The 18,735-nt window shown below is 43.8% G+C and overlaps 1 protein-coding gene across 1 annotated transcript; it reads right to left on the bottom strand.

Annotated features, from left to right (window-relative positions):
• Nucleotides 1-11,733: 11,733 nt before the first annotated feature.
• LOC111239363 (neurogenin-1-like) lies at nucleotides 11,734-12,333 on the bottom strand. Its single transcript, XM_022769223.1, has one exon. It carries the CDS (start codon nucleotides 12,331-12,333, stop codon nucleotides 11,734-11,736), a length of 600 nt encoding a protein of 199 aa, XP_022624944.1.
• Nucleotides 12,334-18,735: the final 6,402 nt, after the last annotated feature.

Here is an 18,735-nt window from a genome sequence, read left to right as displayed (position 1 = left end):
CCAGAGGCTTATGCGTTCAGAACTACAATTTGGACACTCGACATAAGAAAGGCAAGGAAAATGTTGTAGCTGATGCTCTGTCACGTGTATACAAATAATGTCACCTGTAAGTGCCATCTTATGGGGGGGAGTGTTACATCCTGTTTTATTTTGGTGTTTCCTGTTGATCCTTTTAGGTTGATCATCTGTTTGGCTGACACCTGTGCTGATTAGTGGGCTGCGTCTATATAGGCAGGTCCTCTTTGTTCAGCTCGCCCTCTCTCCACCTTTCAGGTGCTAGGTATCCGGTCTCCCTTTAGTCCTGCATTGTTCTTAAGTTACTGTAATAAATTCATATGCAGTACCTTCCTACTGGTGTGGTGTCCATTATTATGTTCGGGGTTTGAGCCAGCCGTCACACTACGCAGCAAAGCACTTTAACTTTGAGCTATTTGTCTCATTTCTAAGTGAAATATTCTTTTACATCCTTTTGTCTGTTCTGTGTTTTTACTGTTCGCACTGATCAGGAGAAATCGATTCTAAACTGTGGAAAATGTGACAGTGAAAGACAGAAAGCTCAGTTACGTTTTATTGTGAAGCGACCTCTAGTGGACGATGAGATTATGGCGGGAGCGAAACAGGAAGTCATCAGACACAGAATAAAGAGAGACAGAGTCTGTGTCTCATTTCTAAGGCTCCTTCAGATGCGTCCTTCTTTTCCTCGACCACCAACAGGTGGAGCCTTTGTGGTCCAACATATCCCATGATTCATTGCAGCGCCAGTGATGAAAGCAAACAGCGCTGACAGAGAGTCTGACGATCACACTGTCAAATGTCAGTGTTGTGTTTCAGCTCAGGTCAACAGCTGACGGTACAAACTAAAAGTTTCTGTGAAAAAAAAAGTTACGTGTTGTCATGGTTGCTAGGCGACAGGAGCCACGACACAACGGTGAGGGCGGGAGCAGCTGGTGACACGAAGCGAAAAATCATTTCAGTCCGGCCGTCGCCGGCCGCACCTTCGCAGACCACATCCTCCGAAAGATGCGTCCTCCACCGGGACCCAGCTTGCATCTTGGTTCAGGGGCCGCCTCCTTCGAAGGCTGCGACTGCATCACAGCGGCGTAACAAGGCCGCCCCATTTCCAAGGCTCCTTCGAGTGCGTCCTTTGTTTCCTGAGCGAGGATCAGGTGGATCCTTGGTGGCCGAGGATAAGTATGAAATCCTCCGTAGACAAAGACCGTCTCATCTCGTTTCACTTCGGCTTTCGCAGTGGATCTGGCCTTCGGAGGCCACGCCTTCGGAGGCCACGCCTTCGGAGGCGGCGTCCTCCAAAGGTGGCAGCTCCTGAGACAGGACGCAGCTCTAGTCTTTGTCAGAGGAGTTTGAGGTGGATGATGGTGGACCGCTGTTTGTTTCCTGACTTTGACCGTTACGTACTCCTAACCCTGTGTTTACCTTTGTTACCATGACGACGGAGTACGCTGCTACAGGTCGTATCAGAAGGTCGAGACAAACTGTTTTTATAAATTCAGACTTCAAGACTGAATCAATGAGCACAGTCACATTGTGTGTGAGTGTGAGTGCTGAGTGGTGTGTTGTGTGTGTGTGTGTGAGAGTGTGTGTGTGTGTGAGTGTGAGTGTGAGTGTGTGTGTGTGTGAGTGTTCATGCTGCTTGGCTGCTCTCTTGATTGACACTTTCCTGTGACTCTGTTCTGCCTCTGTGGGCTTTTAAAGGGAAACTAACTACCCCCACCTCCCCCTCCCTCCCCCCATAGGCCCTGGAGCAGTGTGTGTGTGTGTGTGTGTGTGTGTGTGTGTGTGTGTGTGTGTGTGCTGGAGGTGACAGAGCGCTTCATTAAAGCTCTCTTCACTCTGCTGTAAGAGTCCTTCATCGTCCACTTCTACCTGTCGACCTGCTGACCTCTGACCCCCAGCATCAACAGCAGTGAAGAGGAGACATGAGAGGCTTCAGATCAGCATCACACACATACTCACACACACACACACACACACACACACACACACACACACACACACACACACACACACTGTGTTTGGGAACCATGCAGCGTTTCTCCTGCGGCTTCCTCAGAGTCACTCTGCAGAATCACATGAGTGTTCACAGGTGTGATAAATACATAGGGTCACATGACCATTCATCTTCATCATCTTCATCACCTTCATCATCTTCATCATCTTCATCCTGTCCCATAGTATTCCAGGATGTCTCGTTCTCGTTGACACGATGTCTCAGTAACACTGTGAAGGAACTCCGTCAAATTTGGCAGAAACATTCAGTAGGACTCAAGGATGAACTGAATAAACTTTGATGGTCAAAGGTCAAAGGTCAAGTTCACGGTGACCTCAGAAAACACTTTTTAGCACACAGAAATTATGATAAAATTTCACACACAGGGTTAATATCTGACTGTGGATAAACAGGAAGTGACCTGGAACTGTCTGAGTGGCGGAGGGATACGACCACGAGGAGGAGGTTCTAGTTTCTAATTATTTTGACATTTCTACCAAAGATGAACATTTTCCAAATAATCACAACAACATTTCACATCATCAAAAATCGCAGCATCACTGATGTTGCCGTAGTTACAGAGGCTGACCCTAACCTCACAATATCAACAAGAAGAAGAAACAAACTGTTGCCAACACCAACTACCAACATCTTCTAAAGTTGATCTGTTTCCTGTTTCACAATCAGCTGCTGCATCAAGAGGTTTGATCTGATCAGCTGCTACAGGTTCAATTTAAATCAATTCATTTGATCAAATCACCAAGTTTTTATTGTTAAATTTCCACTGAAGGAACTTTGTGTGAGTGTGTGTGTGTGTGTGTGTGTGTGTGTGTGTGTGTGTGTGTGTGTGTGTGTGTGTTTCCTTTACAAATGAAGACAAGATATCTTTACATTGTGGGAGGTCAGTCACTGAGAGGAGTCTCTGCCTCAGGCCAACTCTCCTCTTCTCCTCCCCTCTTCACCCTTCCTTTTCCTTTCCTTTCTTCCTCTCCTTTCTTTCTTTCCTTTCTTCCTCTCCTTTCTTCCTCTCCTTTCATCTTTCCTTTCTTCTTTCCTTTCTTCCTTTCCTTTCTTCTTTCCTTTCTTCTTTCCTCTCCGTTCTTCCTTTCCTTTCTTCTTTCCTTTCTTCTTTCCTTTCCTCACTGAGAGTTGAACAGGTGTTTGAATGATTTAAACTCAGAGTTGAGATGATCTGATCCTGAACCAGACTCTGTATAAAATGTGGAGCTTTATAGAGTCTGGATGTTGGGGTTTTCTTCATCAGCTCTGATCTAATCTGAACGTCTCCATATTTAATTCATTGATCTTTATTTTGGGTTCCATCACATGATGATCCACCAGGATCAGGTTCTGTCCTATTCACTTGTTTTTCTTCTTCTTCTTGAGATCAGCTTTTTAAAAATCCACATGTAATCAATTACACCTGTATGAGACGAGCCAGACTTCCCTCCATCTGAGCTGCAGGGGGGCGGAGTCAAGTCGTCAGGTGGATTCAGCTCACCTGCTCTGACCTCAGGTGAGTTTATATAAACCTCTCCGTCACCTTCAGCCTGTTTGCCTCATTCAAACATCACAGCTTCTCTGATTTAAAGACGCTTCCCCCTCGTGTTCAAACTGTTTTAGGATCAGTTACTGTGGCTCCTCGGTCCTCCTCCTTCAGGTAGACTCAGGTAGAAATCACAGACCAGTGAGTCACACCTGAGGCTTGTTTCTCCTGAAGCTTCAGACTGAGAGAAAAGATCTTCAGTCTCTGAGCAGCTTCATGATCAGAGTGAGGAAAGGAGCTTCACTGCTTCCTCTCTCATCTCCTTTAGGAAACACTGGAGCTTCCTTTACCAAAGGAGACATGCCGTCCCACAATGCCTTGCTGCAGAAACATTTAAAACCACAGCAGAGCCACATAAATGTAGAAACAGAGCAGCTGTTTCTGTCTGATGGACTGAAGCTCAGATCCATAAATACAGATTCATCCTCTTTCATCAGTCAGGAGTCGCCATGAAGAACGAGCTGATGAATCTATAGTTTCATCATCATCATCATCATCATCATCATCATCACAACTAAACACTATAGTCTATACATTAATGTTGCACTGAATCCTCCCATTGTGGAAAGACATAAACATGAATTTGATCTATTTAACAATTATATAGAAACATCAGGAAACTATAAACTTCTGTCTGAATATCATTTATTCTCAGTTCATTATTTCCATTTATTATTTTAATGACTCAACTTTCTCTGTTGTCTTTTTCTTTCATGTTTTCTTATTTCAACATTTCTGTTTGTTTCTGTGGTTAAAGGAGGATTATTGATCATCTGTGTGTCATAAATAAAGTTAGTTTAAAATCCTTTTCCCTAGTCCTCATGAATTCACATCTTTCTTTGACCTCATGACGTTTTCCATCGAGGTCGAGGAGACGAGGTCAGAGAGATTATTTTGACTTGGAGTAGGAATCAGAGTGATGCATCATGGTCCTTCCTTTAGGAGCAGAAGATGATCTGTTCAGAGATGATGGAGACGCTCGATGACGATGATTATATTAAAAACCCTCTGAGCTCCACGGATGTTCCTATTAATATCTGTGATAACAGCAGAACTGTGGTTTAAATGTTAGAACCTGTCGACTCTCCACTTTCTCTCACGTTCTTACAGATCGTTCGTGACTCCGCCTCTAAAATCTGGTTAAAGTAGAGACAAGACGACGCTACGACTCAGTGACATCACAACGTTTCATTTTAGGCATTTCTCATCCATTTATCTACTAATTTACTCACGTGTTGCTGTAGTTTCATGAAGCTGTAGACTTTGGTGAACACATTAGAAACAGCAGAACAATTCATCCACTTCAGGAAAGGTTTGTTTGTTCTCTTTGCTCGTTCCAGAAAGAGCTGAGATATAAAACACTCTGCTGTTGTGTTGTATGGAAAAACCCTTTAAAGGAGAATTTAAGAAATAATGGAGAAAGCTCCCTCTGACCTCAGAGGGCTAGAAGATGATTAAAAAACAGATTGAGTGATTCGTGCTGGAGTCTGAGAATATGATCTGACCTTCGATTTAAAACCACATGAACACATCACGTCACCTCCGTCTCGTGCAGGTACAAAGCAGTGATTGGTCCGTCCCCTGTAAACAACAGAAAGGTGAGTGAATGGGGGGCGGGGCGGCCTCAGGGCGGAGGCTGTCTGAATGGAGGAAGTCAAGAGAAACCAAGTGGAAGTGAAGTCCTGTCGTTTTCTCAAAGTTCTCCGTCCACGCAGAAACTCGCAGAACAAAAGGGGAAACTCTTCCTCTTCCTCCTCCTGTTGTCACAGCTCACTCTTCTTCATGTGGCCGACGGAGCGTCCGCTCTCCTCTCGCTCACTGGAGGTTCGGCCTCCTCCGACTCTCCATCAGCACTCACTGACATTTCAATAAAGCTGCGGTCGACCAATCAGGTTTCTCTCTCTCACCAGGAGGAAGAAGGTTTAATATTGATAAGCTGAGTATCATCGTAACCTTTGACTTCTCTGGTTCTATGTGCGATTTTGAGATGTTGAGGTTCAAAGTTTTTGTAAACAGCAAGACTGATGTGGAACAGGAATCTGTTTCATACGTGAAAATGTTTTCTACAAGAACAATATCAAAGTTCTATTAAATGTGTAAAGGGATTTTTGGAACAGGAACTAAAAGGTTCCGTCTCCTAAACATGAAAAGAAGCAACGATTTCCAAACAGTTAATATGTTCGAGAACATTATTGTTGGAACAGATCGTCTACAAGTTCAATTTAATGTGTCTGTGACGTTTTTATGATGAATCTTTTTCTTATTTAGAATAAAATAAAAGAAGCATTGCAGTTTATGTTTAAAGGCCAACAGGAAATATTTAGTCCGGTGCAGAGGTCAGTGAGATACAGACCCAAAGACAGGATTCGCTTTTGTTTGACTCTGATGCACCAAAATATGTTTTATTTTGGGCGGGAAAAAGAAAAAAAAAAGATGGATGAATGAATGAAACTAGTGTTTTATCTTGCAATTAAGACCCCCATCAATTAAAATGTTGACTATTAATTACCTTTAAGGCAGAGAAGCAGAAACTGATTGGTCGTCTTGTTTGAACACTAAGTGCTGATTTGTTCAGAAGTAGAACCTTATAAACCCGAGTTAGTTTGTTCAACTTTGTTTTCTCAATAAGAATCTCCAAAATGCATAAAACATAAAAAAAACTGTCACATGATGTCAACAGGTCGTCAATAAATGATTAGTGATTAGTTTCCAGTCTGCTTGTTGTGATCCGGTTTCAGGAGTTGCTCATGTTCACATCACATCCTGGTTTAAGGAATCTGCTTTAGTCTCTATCCTGGTTGGATGAAGGACGAGTCGATCGGTTCGAGGTGTGAGGGAATATTTACAGAGAGGTGGAGTAAAGCCTCTCAGCAAACATCATGGAGGTCATGATGGAGCAAGAGGGTCCAACCGTGGACCCCCGGGGACCCAGGTCTGTGAGCCAATGAGAGGAGAGACTCCAGACTCTTTAAAAAAACAACTGATATTTTACCTGATTTCAAAGAGTTGAAAAAAGGAAAACGTCATTTAAACAAGATTCTGATGATGAAATGAAACAAAGACTTGGTTTGTTAAAAACAATAATATAGACACAGAAACTATCAGGAACTGTGAAGTTTCTCTGGTACATTCAGAGAAATCAGGTGGGCAGGAGGAGGAGGAGGAGGAGGAGGAGGAGGAGGAGGAGGAAGGAGTCATCATCGACCACAGAAAGAAAAGAGGAAAAGGCCACGAGGCTTTTGACTACAGGAATTCTTCCTCCAGTGTTTGAGGGCAGAGAGGAGGAGGTGAAGTCTGCCATAAAAAGAGTCAGAGGAGAGGAAGAAGAGGAGGAGGAGGAGGAGGAGGACACAGTAGAGAGCTTTAGTCCTCCGACACAAAGAGCATAAAGTGGGTTAACAAATTGAGAACAATGTGGAGGAATTTACAATGAGCTGAATGGGAGCGTGCTGCAGAGGAACAGGCGCTCATTAACCGGACTGTTGTCTCTGTGAGAGGAGGTCAAACTGTAAAGACCTGATCCCAACAGAGAAGAAGAAACAAACTGTAAAGACCTGATCCCAACAGAGAAGAAGAAACAAACTGTAAAGACCTGATTTCAGCAGAGAAGAAGAATCAAACTGTAAAGACCTGATCCCAACAGAGAAGAAGAAACTCAAACTGTAAAGACCTGATCCCAACAGAGAAGAAGAAACTCAAACTGTAAAGACCTGATCCCAACAGAGAAGAAGAAATGGCCCAGAGGCCTGACAGACCCTGACCCAGCAGTGGGGGGAGGGGCTTAGATCTTCCTCCTGCAGGATAATGACTTGTTGATAAAATAGAAGCTTAACTTGAGTCTAATTGGTTCAGTCTGTTTGACAGACAGTCACCGCAGGGGGAGGGAGGGGCCAGGTGACAGGTAAACAGGTAAATAAATGACAGTTGTTGAGATAAGAACAGAACATATGTCCAATAACAACTCATTACCTCACAACTCACCTGGGTCAGGTACGATCAGCTGACTGACCAAGATGTTTATGATTTAAATCACTGAGTTAATGAGGTCATCAGATCCTGAACCTCAGGTCCTTAGCAGGTGTAATGTTCTCCATGCTCATCTCAGTTTAGCATGTTAGCATGCTTCATCATCATCCTCATCAGAGTTCATCCTCAGAGGAACATGAACGTCTGCAGCTGCTGGATGGTCGTGATGAAATGTGACCCAGAGGTCAGAGGTCACCGTCCAAAGGTGACTCTGTGACCGCGAGGCGGCCGCTCACGCTGACCCGGGACCGGTGCTGATGGGTAAGTGTGTCTGCTGTCGCCTCAGGGCGGCAACGAGCCGATCTGAGGCTCTGATCCAGGATCAGATCCAAACCTGCAGCGTTTAAAGAGAACAGTCTCAGATCGATGATGGTGGAAACATCTGAGGCTCCTGTTCAGGTTCTAATTAAACCAGTTAATTACAGAGTTAATGAGCTGCTACCTGATCAAAGTGTCATTAACAACATGCAGCTTCAGTTTGTTGTATATTTCCTAATCAAACATCATTAATAAGTTTCATGTGAGAGTTCAGCTCTGACGTGTCTGATCAGCTCAGACTCAGTTATTCAACGTTAGAATGAGAAGATGTTTCAGGGGGAAATAAAGGGACGTTTGTTTTATCCATCAGATCAGAGACGAGGCAGGAAAACATGGTGATTCAGCAGAAGAGCAAAGGAACGATTCTCTCTTCCTCCATCTGTTGTCCATTAACTGCAGTTTGAATCAGACTGTTACAATGACGACCTGCTGGGGGGGGGGGGGGGGGTCAGCTCTCTACAGCCCAGCTGAGCCCCCGAGCTCTGAGTGTGTCACTGTATTCATCCTGGTCTATAATCAATATATTTCTCTCTCCTCCCTGTTTTAACACACACACACACACACACACACACACACACACACACACACACACACACACACACACATACACACGAACACACACACACTCTCTCTCTCTATCTCTCTCTCTCTCTCTCTCTCTCACACACACACACACACACACACACACACACTCACACACACACACACACACACATACACACGAACACACACACACTCTCTCTCTCTATCTCTCTCTCTCTCTCTCACTCACACACACACACTCTCTCTCTCTCTCTCTCTCTCTCTCACACACACACACACACACACACACACACACACACACACACACACACACACACACTCTCACTCTCTCTCTCTCTCTCTCTCTCTCTCACGAACACACACACACACTGCAGGGAGTGCTGGGGGCCGGCGGCCTGCTGTCTCCTCCATCTTGTCCTGATCAATAGTTAATGAGGTGATAAAACAGTGAGGGCTCAGTCTCTGCAGAAACCTCCTCCAGCAGGTCCAGGTCCTCCAGGTCCAGGTCCAAGTCCTCCAGGTCCAGGTCCTCCAGGTCCAGGTCCAGGTCCTCCAGGTCCAGGTCCAGGTCCAGCAGGTCCAGCAGGTCCAGGTCCTCCAGGTCCAGGTCCAGGTCCTCCAGGTCCAGGTCCAGCAGGTCCAGGTCCTCCAGGTCCAGGTCCACGTCCAGGTCCAGGTCCAGGTCCAGGTCCAGGTCCAGGTCCAGGTCCAGCAGGTCCAGATTTGTGTTTCATTCAGTTTTTTTCTGAAAAAGTGAAGAAAGAATAAAGATAAAGATTCACATCAAAACTCAATTTCCCATCACCCCTTGCTCTCACATGTATAGGCCTAGTATCACATGTTCCTTATACCTGTTGTTGTGTGTGTCACACTGTGGATTCACTGCTCACTGTGTCCAGTCCTGACTTGGTGTCGACCCGTCTGGGTCCTGGTCTGGACTCAGACTTGACTGGACCTTCAGATCTCCATAGCATCCGCAGCTGAGGCTCATGGGTATTGTAGTATTTAGAGTCATCCACCAAACTGTATGAAAAATAATGATTTGACAGTGACTGATGATCAGAACATGATGTCGTCCATTAGTGGGGGGGTCAGAGTGTGTGTGTGTGTGTGTGTGTGTGTGTGTGTGTGTGTGTGTGTGTGTGTGTGTGTGTGTGTGTGAACCAGTTGTCAGACTTGGCTTCATCCTCTCAGCGGCCACAATAGAAATCTAATTAAAACTTACTGGACCTCATTATGAGTCTGCAGGTGCACGCGGGCCGGCGGCGGTTAATCCCGCTCAATTAGTGCACGGCCCCGCGCACATCAACAATACACCCGAGTCAGCATCGGGAGCGCGCAATCCACGCGTCCCCCCAGAGAGATAATGAAGTATCAGCGCGTGTTTCTGTTTTTAAACGGTTTCAGATCAGATGAAGGGTGCAGAACCAGAACCCCCCCCCCCCCCCCCCCCCAACACTCCCCATATGTAAAGCAACAGGCAACAATAATGATGATACATATATTTTAAACATTGATTTGTTAATAATTAATATTAATATTATGTCTGTCAGTTTGTGTTGGGTTGTGTCAAATTGAATCCTATAAATAATTCTCTTATGTTTCTTCTTTGGTGCCTTAGTTATTATTTCTAATGTGAGGAACCAGTCAATCTAAACGGAGCTGAACCCCGCCAAAAAGTTTTTCTTTTCTTTTTGAATTTTACAGATGAAAAGAAAGTTTACAAAAATGAAATAAAAAAAGAAAGGAAAAGTAAAGAAGCCTAAATAAAAAATAACGTTTAAATTTAAAAATAAAGTAAAAAAAAAAAAGAAAAGAAAAGAAAAAAAGAAAAAAAAAAAGAAAAGCTGAAAAATAAAGTAAAAAAAACAGCCTAAAAAAATAGGAACTAACGTAAAAACAAGCTTTAAAAAAAAAGGGAAGAAAAGAAAAGTAAACAATACAGTGAAAAATAAATAGAATAGATAAAAAACAACTGTCAGGTCCAGTTCCATAAAGAGACAGATTAATGCTGCATGAGGATCATCATCATCATCATCGTCATCATCTCTTTTCTTTTTTCTTTTCAGTTCCTTTCTTTAGTGGGACTTGGCAGGAGTCTGTCCCCCCGGGTGTCCCCTGATTATCTGTCCATCCTCAACACGTGCAGAGACAAGACCGCTGCTGCTGGACCGGGGGGGGGGGGGGGGGGTTAAACTACAGAAACACCCCCTGTAATAATGTCCTTTAATACTTTTATAACGACACAGGGAGAAAGTTCAAGCATCAGTTTCTGTTTCAGCCTCCGGTTCACAAGCTTCAGAACAAATCCGCCATTTGAATTTAAAACTTAACTGAACTTGTTGTTAAAGTTTGTTTTAAAATGAAGTTTCTGTTTTTAACTTATTTAATTAAAATCTTCTCTAATGAATTTTGCCTTTTCTGTCTCTCAGTATTAAGGACAAACAGTGTGTTGTTGTTGTTGTTGTTGTTGTTGTTGTTTCTTTGTCACAGTCTCCTCATTATCATCACACTCAAACCGCTCACTCACAATAGACGATCTTTGTTTCCACCTGCTGCTCTGAACGAGCCGTTATCTTATTAATATTAATTATCATAAAAACCTGTTAATGCATCTGAGCCCATTGTCTGCAGACACACACACACACACACACACACACACACACACTGAGGTGATGAAGACAAACACAGATTTGTTTTTATAGAAACGTTATAACTTTTATTTTGTAGAAAACTGGCGGCAAAGCTCCGAGTAAATAGAATAAAAATCTCTTTATGTACAAAATACAAATTTCATGAGCAAATGAAACGAATAAATAAAAAGGACAATAATCTAACAGAGGGCGAGCGTGTGTGTGTGTGTGTGTGTGTGTTGGGGGGGGGTGAATACATAATGAATGAGGCAGCTCCATTCACTCATTGTCAGAGCGTTGAAACTCGATTTTCACGCTCTTTTCTGCTTCATCACTCTACAAATTGTAAAATTGACTTTTCACCTCTGAGAGTAAAAACCTGACTGTAACCTGCGGACTGCTGCTGAGGGAGGGCGGGAAAAAGTGCAAAGGTTTTTGGAGAAATACACAAAATCAAAAGGAACTAAATAATAAAATGGAAATTAATTAAGTTATTCTCATTTACAATCCGTCAGCAGAGGCACGAGACAGGAGGAAGATAAATGAGCTCATAAGGCAAACTGTGATTCTCAGTCTTATTCCAGCGGACTGTCCTCTGTCCTCTGTCCTATGTCCCGTTGTGTCTCTACATTTCTGTGGTCTGTGAGTCCCCCCCCCCCTCAGTAGATGCCCTGCACGAAGCTGCGGAAGCCGTACAGCGCGTCCTGCGTCAGGTAGCTGCAGTCCTCCGACGCGCCGGGGCTGCCCGGGCTGGAGGAGCTGTATGCCGGGGAGGAGGAGGACGAGGAGCCGCTGGAGCTCCAGGAGCAGGCGTCGCTGCCGGGGCTCGGGGCTTCGCCGAGGCGCGCGGCGCTCAGCAGCAGCGGAGCGTCGCCGGTCTTTCCCGTCTGCAGGTCGGCGATGCGGATGGTCTCTGACAGCGCCCAGATGTAGTTGTGCGCAAAGCGCAGAGTCTCGATTTTGGTGAGTTTGGTCTCGTCCGGGAAGGCGGGAAGCACGCCGCGCAGCTCGTCCAGCGCGTCGTTCAGGTTGTGCATGCGGTTCCTCTCCCGGTCGTTGGCCTTCAGGCGCCGGTTCTTCTTCACCACCTGCACGGTGGCTTCGCTGCGGCCGCGGCCGCGGCGCCGCTTCTTCTGCTGCAGCTGCTGCGGCTCGGGCTCCGGGGAGGTGGAGCGGAGGCTGCCGCGGGAGTCCTCATCGTCGGTGTGCGGGAAGAAGTCGCAGCTGTTGCTGTCGATGTCGGAGTAGACGGAGTCCATACCGGAGCGGGAGGCGGTTTATCTGAGGAGAGAGCAGAGCGGCGGGTCAGGACCTGCGGCTCCCGGAGCGCGTGCAGTGAGATGTGGAGGATCGTGCAGGTGAGTGCAGACACGCGCGCTGAACTTACCTGGAGTCAGCTGAAGTTTCTGCGCACGGATCCAACAGGACCGGGTGATGTGGTGCACGGGGATCGACACGCGCCTCTTTGCGTCTTTTTGCTCTGGATCAGCTCGTGCGAGCCGGTGAGCCTGGCACACGACCGGCCTCAGCCCGCTTATATACTGTGGCCGGACAATGACCGGCCCCCTGCTCCTGTACCCCCCCTGTGACCCCCCCTCCCTGGCATCACAGCGCAGGATGAGGAGGATGAATGCTGCGGCAGGTCTGCCCCGTGCCGCGGGAGCTGCTCATTAACATAATGACGCCTGCGGTGTTTGCTCGCCCCGCACGGGGAAGCGTGCCGGTAATCACGGCCAGCCAATCAGAGCCGGCGGCCGGCCACGCGAGCGACACGCACGAACCCGCACACCCCCCTTCTCCCCTCCCTCCCAGAGAGACAGAAAAGACCAAACCCACTTTCAGAGTTAAAACCAAAAACATAAAAAAGAGAGAGAACGAAGAAAGAGGAGTCAGTAGGAGTCCCCGCCCCCCCGCCGGGCGGAGACACGCTCCGGAGAATTCACCCATCCTTCCACCCATCCCTCCATCCATTCATCCACACACACATCCATCCATCCTCCGTTAACACCACAAACAGAGAAAGAGAAGCAGCGGGAGAAGAACTCACATCCTTCACTTCAGTCACAGCAACAAAGAGTTTATCAACAGTCAGACAAACCTCGTATCTCCACAGGTTCACCTGCATCTCAAAAACCTTTATTCTGAAAGTCCGAGTAGGTTCCTCTTACAGTGTGAGGAGGAGGAGGGTCAGAGGTTTGTTTTCTAACATGAAGAAGAAAATGTGTTTTTCATTTCTCACAGTCTGAAAGCAGAGTGGAGGAATGTTTATATTTTAACCTGTTTTTACTAAGAATTCTTGTCTGGAGCCAATGAAGCGAAAATATTTATATTTATACATATATAAGTAAATAAAGATTTGTATATTTAATGCCTTCACAATAAAATCAAAAATCATTAAAAAACATCAAACAGTTACAGAGAAAAGAAATCAGTCTTGAAAGTGAGAAAATATTGAGATAAAATAATAACTTGAGTTGAACGATGTAAAAAAATAAAAATATATTTTTTTATCAACAGGTCGAAACATGTTTATTTATGCATATATTTGCATATGTATATATGTGTAGGTACATGTACATATGTGTGTATACAGTATATGTGTATATTTATTACTATTTTTCCTTTTCTTTATTTCATTACCAATGTATTCTGTTAATTCTATTGTATTTTATTATATTAATATTGTTTGTTATTGACTTTTTTCTTTGATAATTTCATTCCATTGAATTGAGTCCGATGGTTTGTAACAAACATTTTATTTTGAATTAAGTGTTGAATAATTTATGTGATGATAAAAATTATTTCATAATTAAAAAGATGACCTCAAAAGTCCAGTATCTGTCAGGCTCTTAGTGTACAGTTTGATTTCAGAGGTCAAAGGTCACACAGAGCTCAGTTTTATAATCACATCGTCTGCATAGAAGAGAAATTGTGGAAAAGACTAAAGAAAACGGGGCTGATGAAAACATGAGGACATGTCTTCAGTGATGTGTCTGGACACTTCAGAACAACATGAAGAGAAATTCACATTCTACATTTCTACATTCACACATATTGAACATTTTGAACAAATTTAACGATTTTTAAGCAAAAAAACAAACAAAAAAACCTTTAAATAATCTATTTATCTTTAATCTTTTCCAGAGTTACACTCTGACTCAGGACAACACCATGAAATAAGGAGCTGATATTTACAGCAAAAGTAACTGAACTGTCCAACAAATAAATAAAATGTTTGTTTTTTTTAATACTTTGATTGAGTGGTAATCTGAAGTTTCTGAAGTGCACTGGGTTCTGTTGTTTTACATGTATGACCTCAGTGTTTCTGAAATCCTCGACGGTAACCTGTAAAAAATGAAACAGGTTCCACAGCAGATCCCTGAGGTTCTCCACACTGTGTCACTAACAACATGTTTCTTTATGGTAAAGAATACGTGAACCAGTTTAACCCTTGATGTCGCTGTGATGACACAGAGCAGAACTGTGGTTTAAATGTTAGAACCTGTCGACTCTCCACTTTCTCTCACGTTCTTACAGATCGTTCGTGACTCCGCCTCTAAAATCTGGTTAAAGTAGAGACAAGACGACGCTACGACTCAGTGACATCACAACGTTTCATTTTAGGCATTTCTCATCCATTTATCTACTAATTTACTCACGTGTTGCTGTAGTTTCATGAAGCTGTAGACTTTGGTGAACACATTAGAAACAGCAGAACAATTCATCCACTTCAGTAAAGGTTTGTTTTCACAAAGTATTTGAAGAATTTCAAAAGCCAGGCTACAAGTTTTCAGCATTTGGGCCGAATGATGTCTTTGCTCTACGACAAAAAGGCGCCTCGTACAGAAAGAGCTGAGATTGTTCTGAGGATTGTGATATAAACACTTGGGTATTATGTGATATGTAGGAACCCTTTAAAGGTGAATTTAAGAAATAATGTAGAAATGGATAAAAACCCCTCAGACCTCAGGGTTAAGACCAGATTCAGGATGTAAACCACCGTCTGAACCAACATCAACAATCCAAAGCCCATTAAAAGTGACCCTGGTCTGTGGAGTCTGCAGACGGAGCGATGCGCCTCATTTTTATCCGACGTGAACAATTTCAGCTTCAACAGTTTCACTTTATGAAGTCTGGCTTTTTGTTTGTCTTTTCATCTCCTCGGCAGCAGTAAACCCGTCCAGCGTGAGCGCACACAGGCCAATTTTCTTTAAGTGTTTTTTAAAGACATCTTTATGAGACAGCCATACAATTTTCCATTAATTATTCCATTTATTCAGTTTGCAGCTCAGCGGAGAAGAAGCAGAGACCTGCAGAGTCTTTCTGCTGCAGGAGAGGGGGGGACAGTCATTTATAAATAATTACACAATGTTTAGAGTCTTCAGGCATGTATAATATATCAAAGCGATTATAAGGTGAATTGTTCCATTGTGCCCGTCCGCCCTGCACTTCTTTTCACTCCTCTCCTGATTTGTCCCTCGTCCAAATTCAGCTCCTCTGGCCTTTTGTGCAGCTTTCTTTCTGCCTCAGCCACTCTATTGGCATCATTCTTATTCAAATGGGCCTCAGCAGGAACAAAACCAAACCCAGGCTGCACACAAATCATCTCTGCCCCGGCTGCAGGGCCGGCACAAGCCTCTGTGAGGCCCCAACAACAAGTCTGCAAATCCTAAATCCTATTTCAGCCAAAGAGGATAAAGCACACTTAAAAAAACCCTCAGATACAAACACAAGTTCTGTTTTCTACATTTCTACTGAGGTTAGAGTGAAACTGACGACTGAGGGTGGACGCTCAGGAGAAACCAGACTGGTCCACAATAATATCACTGATCAATAAGGCCACAATAGAAAATACTGATAAAGTGTCAATGTATCTATAAATTTATAAAAACGAATAAAGAGAAGATGGAAATAGACAAGAAGGGAGGAATAAAGGAAGGAAAGAAGAAAAGGAAAAGTGAAAAAGTTCTGAGGATTTATAAGAGAGAGAAAGAAAGAAAGAAAGAAAGAAAGAAAGAAAGAAAGAAAGAAAGAAAGAAAGAAAGAAAGAAAGAAAGAAAGAGGTGGAGGAGAAGAAAAGTAAAAAAGACAGAAAGAAGATTAATTGACAAAACAGGAAGAAAGAAAGGAAATCAAAGTCCTCTCAAAGATGTTTTGTGTTTTCAGATTAAAGAAAGAAAGAAAGAAAGAAAAGAAGAAAGTTGTGTCCAGGTTGAATGAATCTCATCAGCTTTAAAATATATAAAAATAAATATAATTAATTAGATTGAATCTAAAAATATTTCTCATCAGCTTCGAAAAGAAAAAGCAGAAATGTTGATTTCTACCTGAAAACAAACGTTCTAGTTCCTTCAGAGTGTGTCGTTGTGTCGTTGTCTTGTTGTTGTTGTCTTGTTGTGTTCATGTTGTTGTTGTGTTGTCATGTTGTTGTTGTTGTTGTTGTTGTCGTGTTGCGTCTGTAGTGTCATCAAACGCACAAAGAGGTTGTTTTCTCAGTTTGTCTGAAAATGTTTTCCACACGTGTCCAAGTAGAAACATTTGATCACAGGTCACATGAGCGCACGTTTCCACCTGCTGTAACATACAGACAAACACACACACACACAACAGACCTCGTACATGGCTCTCACATGTGGTTTTGCACATGTTGACAGACATGAAAAGACTGAAAGCAGAAGAGGAGCTGTAAGAACTTGTCTCACAACTTTCAACCACATCTCATGGTCTTCTTCAGTGGATCAAATGAACACTGAGTTGAGAGTTGAGAAGCTGCTCAGAATCACACTGCTGCAGACTGTGTGTGTGTGTGTGTGTGTCCTGTGTGTGTGTGGTGTGTGTTGTTGTGTGTGCGTGTGTGCGTTTGTGTGGTGTGTGTTGTGTTGTGCTGTGTGGTGTGTGTGTGTGTTGTGTGTGTGTGTGTGTGGGTGTGTGTGTGTGTGTGTGTGTGTTGCGTGGTGTGCGTGTGTGTGGTGTGTGTGTGTGTGTGTGTGTGTGTGGGGGGAGAAGCAGTTTAAACCCTGACAGAAACAGAAGAAGAAGAAGAAGGTGGAGGCAGGTTTTTCTTTTACAGCCTCCATCACTTCAAAGTGATCTCACAGCTTGTCAGGCTGCAGTTAAAGACGATGGAAACAGTTCACAGCTGTGATTTTATTGGCTGAGAACTGACGGACACGTGGGTGGCACGGTTTAGATTTACATTACATGGACAGAAGTATGCGGACAAGCCGTCTGGGTCTGTCTTTCCTGGTTTGGTGACATGAAGGGTGTCCATCTTTACAGGTGATGCTCTGAGGCCAGATCCAGGTCCGAGCAGGTTCCTGAGACCGTAGTGATACAGAACTGAGCTGTTTGAACACTGACTGCTGGGATGTGTAGGGACTTTAGTGGGATCTGATACAGCACAAGCTTTAACACATATCAGTTCAGGATTGATCAGATCTAATATGATTATCTCCTGCTCCTGCTCTGGTCTCTGAAATCTATGAAAACAAACAGATTTCATGCAGCAGTTCAGTAGATTTTACTTTGTTTATGTTGTTGTTGGATCAGCTGATCACAGAAAAGACATCAGTTAAAACCAGATGAAATTATTTAGATCAAAGCCTTTATTTTGAAGACGTTTGATGACCATGTTTTCAACATGTAAAAGTCGGCGATGGAGGCTTGTTATAGTTACTGATCATCTGATGAACGTCCCTGTGCTGCAGTGACACCTCAATAGAGTTTATTATATTTTACATGGCTGGAGGATTCATATGTCCGCATACTTTTGGCCATGTGGTGTGTTATTGTGTTTTAAATTTCTGTGTAAAATCTGTATATTTGAGTGTTTGTGTTGTTGGTCTTTGAAACAAACACACTGACTTTAAATGAGGGGTTGTGTATGAACACTGTGTGTCAGATGAACAGAAGAGAAAGACTGGGAGAAAGAAATAAAAGAAAAAAAAGGACAGAAGTGAAAGAAGAGGAGAAAAACAGCAGAGTGAGAGGTCTGTCCGGGGTGAAGCTCTGACAGGATTAAGTCTCAGCGACACGAGATGTGATTGAATTTCAATGAAGTAAAACACGTGAGAAAATGACACAGAATGAAATGAAGCAAAGACCCCCCCCCCCACCTCCTCCTCCACCTCCTCCTCCCTTAGACAGAAGAAGAAAGAAGCTGGAGGACTCTCCAGGAAAAAGAGGAAACAAAAACAAGTGATTGAGCTGAAGGAGAGAAAAAGTTTAATCTGCTCAGACTCTGATTAACAACTGTTTTAATCCTGTAACACGACGACTACACAACCTGAACATCCAGCACTCCTCATGTTCTACCAGAGGAAACCTGGAGGAGATCAACACCAGAACACAGACACAGATCTGTTCTAATGATCCACATTTGGTTCCTCTGTTCTTTCTCTTCAGATGTGTCTCAGTTCAAGCTTCATCCTTCGGAGGCTGAATCTAAAGACGATGACGTCACAGTGTCGCGACTAGACTGTCCCATTGCAAATCTTCTTTAAATGTGTCCTTCTTTTCCTGGGTCCTACATAATATCCCAAGATTCATTGCGCGCCGGTGATGAAAGCAAACAACACTGACAGAGGGCGTGAGACCCACGCTGTTAAATGTCAGTCTTGTGTTTCAGCTCGGTTCAACAGCTAAAGATACAAGTGTCAAAA

This window comes from Seriola dumerili, unplaced genomic scaffold (assembly GCF_002260705.1).
Source record: "Seriola dumerili isolate Sdu_G_001 unplaced genomic scaffold, Sdu_1.0 BDQW01002338.1, whole genome shotgun sequence".
In the NCBI taxonomy this organism is placed as follows: domain Eukaryota; kingdom Metazoa; phylum Chordata; class Actinopteri; order Carangiformes; family Carangidae; genus Seriola; species Seriola dumerili.
The sequence above is the reverse complement of the archived record's forward strand: the minus strand, read 5'-3'. Positions and strand labels throughout refer to the sequence as shown.

Excerpts from the sequence above, each read along its gene's own strand:
- LOC111239363 (XM_022769223.1), bottom strand. The coding sequence starts at position 12,333 with ATGGACTCCGTCTACTCCGACATCGACAGCAACAGCTGCGACTTCTTC.